The sequence below is a fragment of the Vidua chalybeata genome, chromosome 3 (genome assembly GCF_026979565.1).
Source record: "Vidua chalybeata isolate OUT-0048 chromosome 3, bVidCha1 merged haplotype, whole genome shotgun sequence".
In the NCBI taxonomy this organism is placed as follows: Eukaryota; Metazoa; Chordata; class Aves; order Passeriformes; family Viduidae; genus Vidua; species Vidua chalybeata.
In genome coordinates, this window is record NC_071532.1 from 48223770 (window position 1) to 48239290 (window position 15521).

At 39.5% G+C, this 15521-nt stretch overlaps 1 protein-coding gene across 5 annotated transcripts in view; it reads right to left on the reverse strand.

The window, feature by feature from the left end:
- The window catches only part of GRM1 (glutamate metabotropic receptor 1), a 184738-nt gene extending 169600 nt beyond the window's left edge, over window positions 1–15138 (reverse strand). For all 5 annotated transcript variants that reach the window (XR_008430133.1, XM_053938910.1, XM_053938911.1 and 2 more), the window contains exon 1: window positions 14356–15138. Coding sequence is in view for 4 of the 5 variants with exons in the window: in XM_053938910.1 (XP_053794885.1) it covers window positions 14356–15118 (763 nt within the window). In the remaining variant the exon portion in view is untranslated. The remainder of the gene's footprint in view (window positions 1–14355) is intronic.
- Window positions 15139–15521: the final 383 nt, after the last annotated feature.

The window sequence follows — 15521 nt, forward strand, 5'->3', positions numbered from 1 at the left end:
ATCGAGATTAACACTTTTAGAATGTATCCCTGAAATCTTCCTACACAAAAGTAAGGCACACTGAAGAAATATTGTTTCTATTTGTAAGATGTACAGGCTTTCCCTCAGGTTCCATGTTTTATAACCCTCTTTTCTCATATACATGTAAAGTTTGCTTATATGCATGTATATTTGCCTTGAAATTGTATAATAATCAAAACCAAACTTCTTCCTACAGAAATCAGTGTTAAATCTTCAATGGACATCAATAACATCAAATTGAAAGTTAATTTTATTCTTATACTAAAATAATCCAGAGGAGGAAAAAGCCAATTATGATTTAATTGTAATGATTACATAGCTTTTTTTCAAATTCTTAGCCTGTCTGAAAATTAAGCTTGCAGGTCAGCTCAGGCATTTAGTTTTTTCAGTCTAGAGAAAATGCACTTGCTATTGACTGAGGGTATGATCATACATTCTGTGTGGTTCAGAGATGCTTATGCCTTGTTTTCCAAGCTACAGAAATCTGGTGGATTATGTTAAAAACATGAAAAGAACAGCACTGGAGATGAGTGATTTTGCAGTACTTGTGTGCTTTTCCAGAAGGCACTACCTTTGGAAAGCAATAAAAAGCCAACTGAGCTTTTTAGAGATTGTTCTAAGTATCAGTATAGATTCTGAGATATAAGCCTGGGAGAGGGAGTTGTAGGAAAGACTAGGAGGCAACATACAGAAAGGTATTGGCTATGATTATTATGGGATGGGATGATGAGACCTGGAGTCGGAGGCAGACACAATTAGAAGATTCTTATAAGATATTTTCTTTTCTCTAAAGTGCTGATTCAGCAAAAGCAAATGATTCAACAAAGATCCTATCATATCAACAAATTTCCCCCCAAAACAAGGCAGCCTAGTGCCCTTTCATGGTTGCTTCCAGTCACCTTCTGCATGCTGCTGTTAGAAAATGAAACCTGCCTGCTAAGAAATGCAGCACAGATAGGGCCTATTCTAAATATGATCTGTGTATTTTTTTAATTTCTGTTTCACAAAACATTGTGTGTTCCAAATTTTAAATTAGCATTTGTTGGAGGCTAGACAATTTAAATAGCATCCTTGGGAGTTAAAGTTTCTAGAAGTAGAAGAAGCCGGGCAACACCAAAAGAGCCATTAGCCTTTTACATCAAAAATCTTTGTGTGGCTGAGACACAGGAGTAGTTTCTTTCTTTTTCTGCTTTGTGTGTTATTTTCATCATGTATTATGATGAAAGAGCTGCCTAAGCTTGAGAATTTAAGCACATACAAATTAACACTCTAAGATTATTCATTATAATGGAGAGAGGAAAAAAATCCAGGTGACATTTACCATAGTGTAATCCAGTATAACAAATGAGTAATTAAAGCAAAACAAACAAAATACTTAAAAATAAATCATAGCTTTTACATGGGTAAATACAATTAAGTTTCAACGTTCAGTTAGCTGCCTACTTACCTTGATCTTTTATTCATAAAATTAGAAAATAATTAGAAATTAGAAAGCAAACCTAATCAGTTTTTTCAGCACTTCACTTTAAATTAAGAAAGGCAGCAGCAACTAACTTTTCTTGTCTCTTCAAAACAGCACATGCAAAATCCTGCCTTTTTTCCCCAGTGGGTTGCAGCCTGTCTTCATTTAACCCACTCATCAATTTTAATAATCCCTTGATATGCACAGTTCTAAGGCTCTTTGGTTTTCCCCTAGACTAACCCACTGCAGAGTCCCTTACAAGGCTTATAAATGTCTGCTTTATCAGTAGAAAGCCTGTCTTTAATGTGAGATAAGCACAACCAGCCTCATCTTGTAAGGCACTGGGCACTGCTGTGATTCCAATCTACTCCCAGAAACTGTATTGTCTAAATGTGTGGTTAGTTCTTGCCCTCCATAATCCAAGTGCCTGAAGTTAAGATAGCATTCACTTGCCATTTGGGATCAAGCAAGAGCATTCTGCACCTTACAGGATCATCACACAGTTATCATCATGGCTAAATTTCAGTCAATAGCTCCTATTGACTTCATTACAGTCAAACCATAGTTGTGAATACAGATGTTTTACCAGAAATTTGAAGACAATGTTATTATTCATGTGTCCTCAGGATATGAGCTATAAAAAGCAGTTATGTGACTCTGGATATTCATGGTACCAGTGCATTCCTGTTTCTCACTTCACAGACAACAACACTTCTGTGCCAAAGGTGGAATGCATTATTTCACATATATTTGGACTCAGTAGAAAAGTCAGAAGTACATGATGTGACAAGGACAAATGATTTTACAAATATGGCTATACTCTTAAGTTGTCTTGTAAAAGAACACTAAGATGTTCATTGCATGAAGGCATTGTGTTATGATATGTTCGTTGGGATCTGAAACAACCAGAAGATATTGATGTCCATATTATAAAATTAAAACAGATAATCAGAAATTCAGCACTGAATTAATTTCTAGAAAAACTGCTAGGTAAGAATGTTAATTAACCTAGCTATCAAGTTCTAGCTTTCTTTCATAGTGTTTTCAATTCATTTACTTTGCATGGGCTGTCACATGAATTAAATCATTTTAGGTACAAAGCAGTATTCTAATTGGTGAGACCTCTGGAAAATGTCATTGCATCTTTTTAGAAAACTTGCGGTTTTCTTCAGTCAAAGGGGCCAACATCTGTGTCACAAGTAAGAGAATAAGTGAAATATAAATTCCACATGCAAATGGAAATTTCCCCCAAGCAAACAAAACCAGTAGGAACTGGGGCCCTGTACTCTAAAGGCAAAATGCATTACAGGCACCAATTGCTGATGAGAGGACAAATACTGACTTAAAATACCGCATGTCAACTGAAACAGTCGGCTTAATTTGACTGATGGGATTATTTTGTCCTGAGTTTCTCTTCCTCTACAATCAGTATCCACAGCACAGTATACTTTGGATGTTCCTAAGCAGCTGAATAAAAAAAAAAATATTAAGATATTCTTCACATAAAACATTTTTCTCACCTCCTTACATTACTAAAACTGTTCACAAATGAACAAGATTTAATGAGAAAAGAATTGTCAGCTCTTATTACCTGTCTACTAGCACCTATCAAATTCCAGCCCATACATTCGCTCCAGATCCAGCTGTGCTGTGTCCAGTGACATGCATTTCAAATAAAACTGTTCTGGAATATCTGCAGCTAATTTTGATAAACATCAAAAGTTTGAACTTTCCTCAGTCATTTATCTCAGTGATTAATCACCAGCACAAGTGAAAATATTAGTCTTTTTCTAATTGGAATTTGTTGGCTTACCAGCAATATGTGCTTGTTTGGCATTTAACCATTAGGATGCAGAGCCCTGTAGTTCCCAGGGCCTTTGTTTGCTTAGAGGAAAGGAAGCATTTTTGACACATAAAAAAAACCTCCTTTAAAAAAAACAGACAGATTAAGCTGGTTTGGATTTCTGCTATTAAGCAATTTTTCCAGCCCTCAAATCATTCAGAGTTTTATCTCTGTCTCTTTTCAGTATTTTAATATTGAGTTTTAAAAGTTGACAACAGAACTGAACAAATACCAAAATTAAAAGTAATAATCCTTAGATTTAGGTGAAGTTCCCACTTTCTCAAGGATGACATTAGCTTTTGGGTTGGGAATTTTTTATACATAATTCCTCTATAATCATAAAGTGTATTAGGACTTCTTTCAAGGACACAATTCTCCTATGTAAGCTCTGTTTGATGGTCACCCTTGACTTGCTGAGATCAGTGTGCTGAGCTTAAATTTATGGGGCATCTGTTTTTCTGACATTGCACGGTGCTTTTTCAATAAAAATATTCTGTAATACTGATTCAGTGCCTGAAAAGAAATCTAAGATACTTGATCTGCACTTTCAATCTGTAACTACCAAGTGCATTTTCATCAGGGAATAAAATCAGGTTTGTTTGAGAAGAGCAATTCTTCATAGCATCACACTGATTTGTTTTAATTTAATTACAGGTTTTTGTCAGCTGAAGTCTGCATCACCATCTTACTATTATTCTGAGGGTTGCTGTCTTGGTAGCCAGAGCTGTCTGGCATAGCTCATTTGTCTTTCGTGTTTGGATTTTTGGTATAACTCAATACTGTCCATTTTTGGCTGCTCTATAATATATTGAAATCAATATTTGTTGACTCACTTAACTTCACAGCACAGTCTCAAATCCACTTTTACTACATCCTTATTCTACCCTTTTTCAGAATGCCAGCATTGAGGGACATGACTAGGGCATGGTTAGGGGCATATGTTTAATAGAGTATTGTTTATCTCTTTCCGAGTTTGGTGACAAATCCATAAGGAACTCCTGGAGAACCTTCCTGTCGTAAGGACATTTCCAGGTTGGCACTATGTGGGAGGAAAGGAATTCTGCCTCTAGGTGACACACACTGACATCATGTCTCTTAGTATGCCCAGACTGAGCTGTCAGATGATGGTGTCCTGGTCTAACTTGACAGGGGAAAAGAATGGTTTGAGTTGTGCAGGTATCCAGCTGAAAGGGGAAGGTTAAGCCTATTTAACTGGAAATGCAGTGATACCTGAGAGCCACAATTGTAGTGCCTTGAGGGTGTAAGGGAACAAGAAAAGACTAAGTGACACCAATCTGCCAGGGCGACTGTCGGGGCTGCTGTCTGGCTCATTCTGCCTTCTCAAAATCTTCGACACTTTTGTTCCAGTGGAGCAGCTGTCCCAGCTCAGCACTTTGCTTCATATAGCTGACAGCTGTAGAGTTTTTAATCCAATGCTGAATGGGTTTATCCTCCCAGGAAATATGGCCTGGAAAATAAGGGAATCCTCCAAAAGAATACTGTCAGCCTGCCACTGTAACCCCTTATGAATAGTTCAATAGGATTTTTTTCTTTCCAGTCTCTCAAATAATCCTACAGTTTCCCAGTGATCATAACACAGCATTTCTTAACAGTGCTACCAATATTCAATTTCACATATTTGCTGTTTTGGCAAGAGACTGAAATCTACTCTTGTGGAACTTGCAGTTAGGGAAATACATTCTCATTAGGAGGATCACCAATTTCAATATCCAGCATGAACTTCTACATGTCAAATTTCTATTTGCTGAAGCCTTTCCACAACACCACATGGGTAAGAAAGGCTTAAAAACAGTCTTCAAAGGTTTTCTCACTTCCTGGCAATTAATTGCAAATTTATCTTTTATATTCTACTCCACCTAGGAAAAGATATTCAATGTTCAATGGAGCGTGGCCAAACATTTTAAGAGAGTATTTATGAACACTTATTCAGATTCCCAATAGTTGTCATTCGAGCAATATTCATGTCTGGCTCTTATTGCTGTTTTCCAGAATGGGTTTTGTTTGAATAAATGTCTGGGAAATTACTAGCTTGTGCAAACCCATCTGTATCCACAGATTAATAAGGATGAATGTTGCTGGTGAAACCACTGCATTTAAGAAAATGAAGGCTTGTTCCTCAAACATTTTACAAAGAGAAGCAAGTGTTAAATTCACTGAGCAGTTTGAATGGGAAGAACTAGATTCAGCCTCCTACTTGGAAGGAAAAAGTTATGTATCTCAATATCCTTTAATATCTATGCAAATTCAACAAACACAGTTTTGTTTTCACACAATTTTACACTACTCCCAATTAACTATGGCATACACCTAGATGTGGAATTCACAACCCCTGCAGATTTTTACAGCTTTCTGAGTATTGTCAGCTCAATAACCTGAAAAGACAACATCTGATGGCTATGCTGAGCTCCATTCAGGATCCACTGGAGTCCACAGGGGGCCACCAATTAACTTCAATGAGCATTTGATAGGTGCCTCATTGCTACACTTGCTCTCTGCACCAGCACAGGACATGATTTTCTCTGCTTTGTCTGCCAGAACTGCCAAATGCCCATGCTTAAAATAATACTGTCAAATTTTCAGGGGACTTATAAATCATTGATGGCTGTTAATATAATTCAAATATCCTTTAAGAAATTCATTTGTTTATAAAAATATTCAAGAGAGATTATGAATGGAAATTGTTTGAACAAATCACACTAGGTTTTGGTAGACACAAGCCACTTAGGCAGTGGCTCAACAAATGAGGAAACTGCTTGTGATGCACAATGCCCATGTCACAAAATGCTGTTAAGACACTCTGGCTCTGTAGGTAGCAGTGCCAGACTGTAGGTTAGATTATGGAAAATGAAGGTAAGCCTTACATACTGTGCATTGATTTCTTTTTCATGTGTTTCTTGTGTTACTCATTTGCTCATTGAACTCACAAAAGAAGAAGCAACTCTTGATTTAGTCTTAAGCCATATACAAATTGTTAAGACCTAACTATCCAAAAAGTGGTCTGCAATTGTGACTATATTTTAGTGATATTTTGACAGAAAAGAGCTACATGTGAAATAAAAAATCAGTTAAAGTAATGTTTAATTCAAAGCAAAATAAATTATATCAAGATGAGAAAGCTATTTTCAAGGACATTAAAAGGAGTAGCCAAAAGAGTGAAATACTAAAAAATTACATAAAAACTAGTTAGGAATAGTCAGAGCCAAAATTCTAAAAGGATTATAAAAGCTGGCATGATAAAGCAAAAAAGTAAATTTCCTAATGCTATTAAAACAAACAAAACAAAATAAATAAAATTAAAACAAATACTTTGAAAAGTCTAAGTTGTGTCCTAATGAGGGAAAGAAAAAAGAGTTTACCTTGACAATTGAAATACAAAACCAGAAAAAATCAAGATGAAACAATTCTGAGACATAAAGGCATAGAATCTAATAACCTACCATTCTTCAAATATTCAAGAAATGGGAAACTAGCCTGATATTCAATGATAGCCAATTATATAAAGAAAGCACTCAGGGAAGATAAAACCACAACAGAAAAGTTAAATTAATTCCCTCAGTCTGCACTGCCAGCAAAGGCAGATAGGAGAGTTCTCCCACAATGGTCATTCCTTATGTAGGATAGAAGTGAACCTTTGTCTCTGAGTGTCAATAGAACGTATTTTAGAACAAATCCAAATTCATAAGGTGGCCTTCAACAGATTTCCAATACCAGCTGATTTTCTATTGTGGTATTAATACCAGTTACAGGGGCCTTAGCACAAAAGCAAGCAGTAAAGTAGAAAAAGCAATTTTATCTTCTCACATATCAGTTTTCATTTTTAAATGAATTTATGGAGAGTAGAGAGGCATAGAGGGTAATCCAATGAAAAACAGACATGATATTTCTGCAGACTTCAGATATTTCTTCACAAAGCTAAGTGGTAGGAACAATGACAAAACAGTATTAAGGTACAAATAAATAAATATGTCATATCAGGAAAAAATTAACATAACTTTTCAGAAAAACCCCCACATATCTCAGAAGCTAAATAGACTTCTTTTTTGGAGGAGGTAATCATATGAGTAATACTATAGAGTACTTAGGATATAAGAAAGCTTTTGATGAGGTCTCTTATTAAAGTCTCTGACAGAAATAGAGAATAGGTAACACAGGATACAACAGAAGGTCCTGGATTAATAATTGGTTAACAGATAGGAACCAAAATGTAGGAAATAAAATTTGTGCTAATAAAATAAGGGTAACACACAAGGATAACCCTGTGCACAATATTGGCCTCTGAAGTAAGCCTTGCCATTTATGAAGAAGATTTTGTGGTAATTTTAAGGTATTTTCTGACTACATTCATTCAGTGCATGGTGGTAATTAAAAAAGTAATGGACAACTGGAAGTTTATCAGGAAAGGTCTGAGAGCAATTCTGAAATGGTTGCCTGACAAGGGAGTTTAACTATGGTGTACCCCCACCCTGAATACTGAATGTAGCTCTGCTTGCCCACATTTCATATTGGAATTAGAAGTACAGAATAATGATCAGGATTAACAAATGATGAATAGTTTTGTATGAACTTCTGAAGGTAATGCAGTTATCAAAGAATAGTTTTAAGGAAACATTTCGTCATACAAGATACAATTAATTTATAAGATTGAGGGAGAACTTCTTTACTGTGAGTGTAACTGAGCACTGGAACAGGCTGACCAGAAAGATTGTGGAATCTCCTCCCCAGGAGATATACAAAAGCCATTTGGACAAAATCATGAGTAACATGCTTTAGTGGACCCTACTTGAGCAGGGAGGTCAGATTAGATGACTTCCAGTGCTCTGTTCCAACCTTAACCATTCTGTGATTCTAGAGACCAAAGTATATATGATACAAAATGGATTAGACAGACTCCTAAAGGAAATATTAGTTGGTGGCTGGTAAGCCCTAGAGCTTGAAAACTTTCTACAGACTGGAACTGTAGAGATGTGCTCTGTCCTGCTCTTGTTTCTTTTCATATTCAGCCTCTTTCTCAACAGCCAACTTTCTGGTGGCAAACCAGATTTAGAAATTGTTCTTTAAGATGTACATTAATAGCAATTACAGTAATAATAGTGTTTGAGAAAACACTATTGAAAAATTAGACTGCAAACCTGAGCTGGTTGCCCACTGGATGGCATTTGTCCTTTACACACCTCTCTCCAACCATCTCTGGTGATAACTCTTAGCATTCTTTAGACACCCACAGGTGAAAGTACAGTAATTTCAGGTGCAATCATGTCCAATCGATTCCTGGCCCTCCAGTTCAGGCTGCAGGCACATGTGTTAATTACTGCCATCTGTGACAGTGGCTTATGCAGCAAGCACTCCTGCCACCCAGAAGATAAACTGAAATCCCTGTGTTGCTTCACATGGGTCAGGGAGCCCCAGTTAGTAATGGCTTTGATCAGCATTTTTCTGGGCTGCATGTGGCAGGTGCAATGCTTCTGGTCTCTCACTACAGTTACCAGATGTATCAGGCCCCTAAAGAATCTTTCTCAGTTGGTGACACTGCTTTAGTTATATTATTTTACTCCATTTTACTTCATATTTTTAGCTTTTTTTTCTGTCTAAGAAACCTCAGTGCAAGCACCTCCATGTTATGAACCTAAGGTTCAAAGGTATATTTTAGAGGCATTTGGACGTAGCTTTTTGAGAAAGCTAAGGTCATTTAACATTTTAAAAAGTCTTCAGTGAGACAAGAAGCCTGCAGGAGTTAACAAGGATTGTAGGACATAAAAATCTAATAGCAAGGACATAATGTAGAAAAAAATAAAGCACAAATGAACACATTGTGCTGACTGATAAATATGAACTCTAGCAATATTGCTGAGAAGGCAGGCACAGGAGTTTGATGAACCTTTTGAGCTGATATAACTCATGCAGCTGCCAGTTGTGTAGTTGAAAAGCTATACTATTTGTGAATTTAGGAATAATGCAAGGAAATATATTTTCAAGAAGGAATCTTTCTTGATCGCTACAGTGTTTGTTACCAACCATAATTTTTCCAGTGTTAATCTATGAAAATTATTCTCCAAGCACCTTCTAATTAGTACAATTAATGGGACCCATACAATGTAGGGATACTCGTTTTGAAGCTAATTTCTGTTTTCCTTGGGATATATGCCTTTCCTTTTTTTTTTTTTTTTGTGTCACAAAGCCTCTGAAGATGATTAGTGAAACAAGTTAAGCACAAAACAAAGTAGATTGAAATATGCATTTATGAGCACACAGCACAATTCATACCACTACATGAGCCTAACCTAATGCTCCTAATAAGACAATTTTTGTAATTGTTGGTATCTATAGAAACATTTGCACTCTCTAGAATTCCAAACATTTGAACTGGAATTCTTTATTTTGTTGCCTGACAATAATTTTATCAAAAAGTATTAATCATTGAGTGACACCATAGAATTAATAATAAAACATTGTCAGAAACACCTTTGAGAAATTAAACACAATTTTATGAAAATCATTCCTTTGAGCTATTTGATCAATATAGCCCCACTTATCTTTAAACAGAAGTGTTATCTTCCAGCATATCTAAAGCTACTTTAGTGGGTTCTACTGAATGAACTTACTTCTTGTGAAATTTGCAATAAAGTACAGGACATGCTCCTTTCCATCCTCTTTCCAACACATATAACCATGTTTATGGTTATCCATGTACACTGGATAGTGTGCAGCAGTCAGGTTATCAAAAATCATTGTGAAGATAATATACTTACCATCCACTTTGATCTGAAAGTCTTTACAATTGTGCCATCTGCTTCATCATAGTTCATTTTAAGCCTTATACTCAAGAAAAAGGTGATACAAATCTGACAAAATTTAATCAAGTCCAGAAACATCTCACTGTTCTCTAGAATTAATTTCTAAACAGTACAAATTTGGTGCAATTATCTTAATCATTCCATTTCCAAAGTTGCTTCTGCAAAGTCTGCATGTTAATCTGTTGAAATGGAAATCTTGTTTATAAAGGGGTATTTGTACAATAAAGCGTAAGCATGGTCCATAAATTACAAACAGCATTCAAATGAATGTTCACATACATTTTATAAGGCTAACAGGTAGGCAATAATTGAAATGGAATCCAGGTACAGGTGCTAAGTATTTCTATTAGCTTATTCAGAAGTGGGGTACTTAGAAGATGAGGTGATAAAAGGACTACTTACACCATCATCTCTCCTACACCATGTACAAGAGGAACAGGTAAAAGTGAGGGATTTGGTGGAGACTTCACGCTGATCACTAGCCAGGGTGATGTCTTGTGGGTTTTGGAAGTCAGTATAACCTACAGCAATCTCATAACCACTCTGCATTTTCTGGTGGCAACCCCAGAAAGTCATTTTCTCTGCCTTCAGCATGAAAGTAGCACAGCAGTGGTGCTTGCTGTGTCTTGTCTTGTTCTGGAGGTAGCCTGGGGGCTCTTCCCCAGGAAAGGGAGAAAGTGTCCCCTGTAATTCTTCACAGTGTTACCAAAACACCAGTGGCTGCCTGGCCTAAGTTGAGAATACCTGACCCTGAGGTTATCTTGCTAAAGACCAGAATATCTCACTTGGAAAGTTACCCTTGGTAAGCGTCCCTTCTGCCCTTATCACACTAAGGATTGTGACCAATTTTAACCCATGTGCTTTTTGATGCCTTTGATTTCCATAGGAAGCTTTGGCTCAAAGTTCAGCATCCACTTATGTGCATTTCAAGATAAGAATGACTTTCAAGCCTAAAATCTGACATATAGACATGCCAAGAACTCCAACACTAAATTATCTTTGAAGAAAACTTAAAAAAATAATAGCCTTGAAAATGCTTTGCAACTACCATATGGTCATACGGCCTTACACTGTCAGATGCACAGATTTGTTAAAGCATTTAATGACTGTTGCCCACTCTGGGAAAAAATTGACTCTCATGATGGGCAACTATGCTCAACTGAGGTACATAATAAAATAACTAAACCCCTTTCTTTCTTCTTTAATGTGGAGTTTTATATGTAAATTTTGTTCTAAAAGGAGCAATGTGTTATGTGGACCTTTGAAAACAGATTTTATTGACTGAGAAGGTTTTACCCAGATAATGTTTATACTTCTTAATAAAACACTGTGTAAAAAAACCCAATAGGTCTGGCACATCTCCATGCAGCTTCGTGTACCAGAGTGTGGAGACTGAGTGTAGTTAAAAGTCATCATCACTAATTAATTATCATATTGGCACATGAAGAATAAATTTCCATGTCAAATGCAAACAACTTAAAGACATCATCCTATATGAATGACCTCTTTATGTTCATTCTTACGGCATGTATGGGCTTCATGTTAAGAAACTTGGGCAAGAAATTACGTGCAATTTATTTCTGATTATCATTAAAGTTATAATTGTGTACCCAGGTATTGGTTTCGGCATTCAGTCAACTTCAGTTAGGCTGCAGGAGCAGAGGAGCTGCATGGTTCAGGCTGGGAAAGGGCTCATCTGTCTGGGCAGTTTCCACGACTCTGCCCTGGGTCAGTGAGGACTGCGGAGTGTGGCTAGCTGGCACAGGCGGTTAGTCAGCTCAGTGATCCCACTGCATCCCCTTGTGGCTGGGCGCCTACAAGAGCCGAGCATTGTCCATGCCCATGAGAACCAGAGGTCAGGTAGGAAGAAAACAGATTTTCTGCTCTGGAAAGGGGGCCAAACTGGATCATGGAAGGGGCTTCTTCACAGTGTCAACCTGTGCATTTCCTAGAAACATGCCCTTTCCTCACAGTCTCTGCTGAAGAGATTCTCCAACCAGTGATGCCCTAGAATTCCTCCCAGCACATTTTGCAGCCCACCATAAAGATTGTGTAGAGGCCTATGAGTAATTGCGGAGGAGGAATGTTTCTGACTACACTTTATCCCCGTATTTCCAAACATAGCATGGATGGACAGCTCTGCTCAGACTATTATTCAGAGTGGCTTCGTGTTGTCTGCAAGGAATGATTTCACCTTTAACAATGCAGTGAATGCACGGGATTTGAAGCAACAGAAATGCAACAATTTACAGCAATTTTAATGAATACTAACGTGACTTTAAATAGGAGGAAAAAAAAGTCTTTGGAATTTACCCAACAGCATTAGGGTGGGGTCTTTCTGGAAAGAAATGCAAAAGTTGAAGCTTGTTACATAATTTCAGTAACTTTGTTTGCTTTAATTTAACAATAAAGGAATGACAGACACAGATTAATAACAAAAAAGCAAATCTGACTCTCAAGCTGCATGATCTGTGAAATTGTTGTGACTTTTCCTAGGAGGAGTGTTGCCCTGTGGGGTACCCCTATTTTCAAAAGTATCACTTCAGAAGTCTAAAAATATCTTGCAACAATTATTTTTCATCAGTCAGTAACATTCATAAAAATAGGTATCTAATTAAAATTTCTCAAAAGCAATGACTGAAGTTGCTGCTTATAATGAATTTTTTTTTAATGAACCTTCAGAGGATTACCCCAAAAGAGGTAAGGTCCACTAATGTTAACATGAGTGGGGCAGAGAGGCAGCCAGTCCCCTGAGGCAACTCTTCAGGCACAGTGAGTTAGCAGAGCACCCCAGAGTGCCTTGAAGGGAAAGATGGCTATTTAGATCAACAAAGAATTTACCCCTTTCATGTTTATTTGTCATCCTGGCCTTCCACAAAATCTAATCATACCTGTCAACAATAGAAAATCTTAATAGCTCATGTTGGAGTCTTGCTAGCAGCTCATTTTCTCATCTGACCAGGGGATAAATGAACTGCAAATGTCAGGTCATTGCTTCATGCTCTCACTTGTCCCCCAGCCCCCTCAAATCTCAGCATTTTCTGGTTTTGGTGTCCAGATCAATCCAGTTCCTTTCAAAATGTTGCAAATATGTAACCCTTCCTGGAGATTCTTTTTTTTTTTTTTTTTTTTAATCACAATATATGTTCTTACCTCATTTTACTTAGTCATCTCTGTGAGAATGAAAGGTGTGGAGTCAGCTCAGTAAGCACAGGGAATCATAAATCAAATCCATACAAGAGATGCACTCAGATAAACAGAATAGTTGCAAAGCTATAGCAATAACGTGGTCAGATTTGCAATTTTATACTTTGAAATCCCATTTTGAGGACTACACCTGGACTACAGAAATATCACAATAATATATCACAAGTTTATTTTCTATCAAATGCAATTACTGCTGCAATTTATGTTGGTCCATCTAGCCTGTCTCCTCTTTAAAATAACGTTATTGCTGCTATTTTTCTTTTGATATTTAAAATTAAGAAGACCTGTTGACTATGAACAGATTGTGCAGAGCGATAGCTTTGACTATTGCTCAAGCTGCAGACAAGACACGTGAGACTCTGCCTGCCCTTTCCCAGGGCACCAGGTTTTGCAGGGACTACCGGGACAGGGGAGGGATTTTCAGGTTTCTTTCCTCACTCTTCGCAGACCCAGGAAATCAGTTCACACGCAGTAAAGCCAGCAGCTAATCCGGGAGTCCCTGACGAGCCCTGATCCCGTTTTGTCAAACTCCCAGCGATAGCAGCAACCGAGCACATCAGCCCCACGGACCTGCCCCGGCCCAGCCGGAGGGGAGCAGCTGCCCGCCCCACATCCAGCTGCTCACATCGCAGCAGTTAACTTTTATTTACAAACACGCGAACCACTCTGTGTGGGAATGGGGACAGCGCCGGGACCGCCGGGGAGACGCCCGATCCTTTGCGGGCGTTTCTGCGCCGCCGAGCCCCGCTCCCGGTGCTCGCAGCCGGAGGGGCCCCTCCGCCCCCCGGAACGGCACTCCCGCACCGCGCCCCCCCCCCCCCCCCGCTTCTCCACGTTCACCTCACGGTCCCCGCGGATGGCAGCGGCCGGCGCTCTCCCGGGGAGGAGCCACACCCCCCGCCCGGGTCCCGGCGGGTGACCCGGCACAGGCGCGTCCTTGCCGGAGCCGCCGCGGAGGGCGCAGCCCCGCAGGGGCCGGCCCGGGAAGGCGGGGGCTGCCCCATACCCACCTTCCGTGTGCACGGCGGAGACGTAGGTCCAGTTGTAACGCTTGACGATGTCAAGCATGGCCCTGGCCTGCAGCGTGTCGGAGGGGACCACCCTGAGGAAGTACTTGTACAGCGTTTTGTCGCTCAGGTCGATGCTGGTGGCAGAGTAGGCAATCTGGGGGATGTCGAAGAGCTGGAGCAGATTTTGGACTTGGATAGCAACTGAGCTGGAGCCAGGGCCGATGACCCCCGCAATGGGCTTTTTCACTCTGGTCTGGGGCTGAGTCTGCGAGTCGGAAATGCAGCGGGTGCCTCCGTCCCTGTCGTCCCTGATGGAGATGAGAGAGTCCCGTATGAACTCGATGCTCTGCTCCAGGGCCACAGACGAGTGCCAGCAGGAGTCTCGGATCTCACTGCCCAGGGTGATGTTAGGTAGCAGGACCGGGTCTGCATTAATTTTATCCAAAGTGTGAAACATGGCTTCGACTCTCTGGATGCCGTATTGCTCCCTGATTTCCCCGCACTTCCTCTCCGGCACTTTCTCGGCTGGTGGCTGGTGATGGACAGAGAAGAGGGCCCCAATGATGACATCCCCATCCATCCGAGCCACCGACCGTTGTGAGGAGGCTGCAGAGAGAAGAACCTTCCAACCACCACTCTTGGGCAGCACGCCCATCTCCAGGAGCAGAGCAGGGAAAAAGACCAGCAGCACACCAATCATTTTGTTGCACGATGTCATCCAGACCCAGGTTACGAATTTCATGGGCTCCCCTTGCCTGCACATGGTTTAAGGACATGTAGGAAATGGCATCTGCTTCTCCCTGATGATGGCCAGGTTGCTCCAAATACCATCACAGCGAAGCCTCACAGCATCACTCTTGAAGGTGCCAGGACAGCCGTCATCCTAGTGACTTTTAACCTGGTGGCATAGAAAGAGGGGATAAAATGGGCTAACCAGGAAATCGATGTCAAACCTGAGCTCGATAAAGCAACTCTGCACAGTTAGAGATGACTGCTTTCTCAAAAGCCCAGAGCAATGTGGTTCAATAAGATGCTCAACAAGAAGTTTCAAGAGGGATTAAATCATGTATTTATTTGCCTTGGCATACGATCATGCATACTCACATATGTTGAGTTTCTACAACCCTTTTTGCATCTGCATTTCAAGCCAAGGTGGCTATATCCCA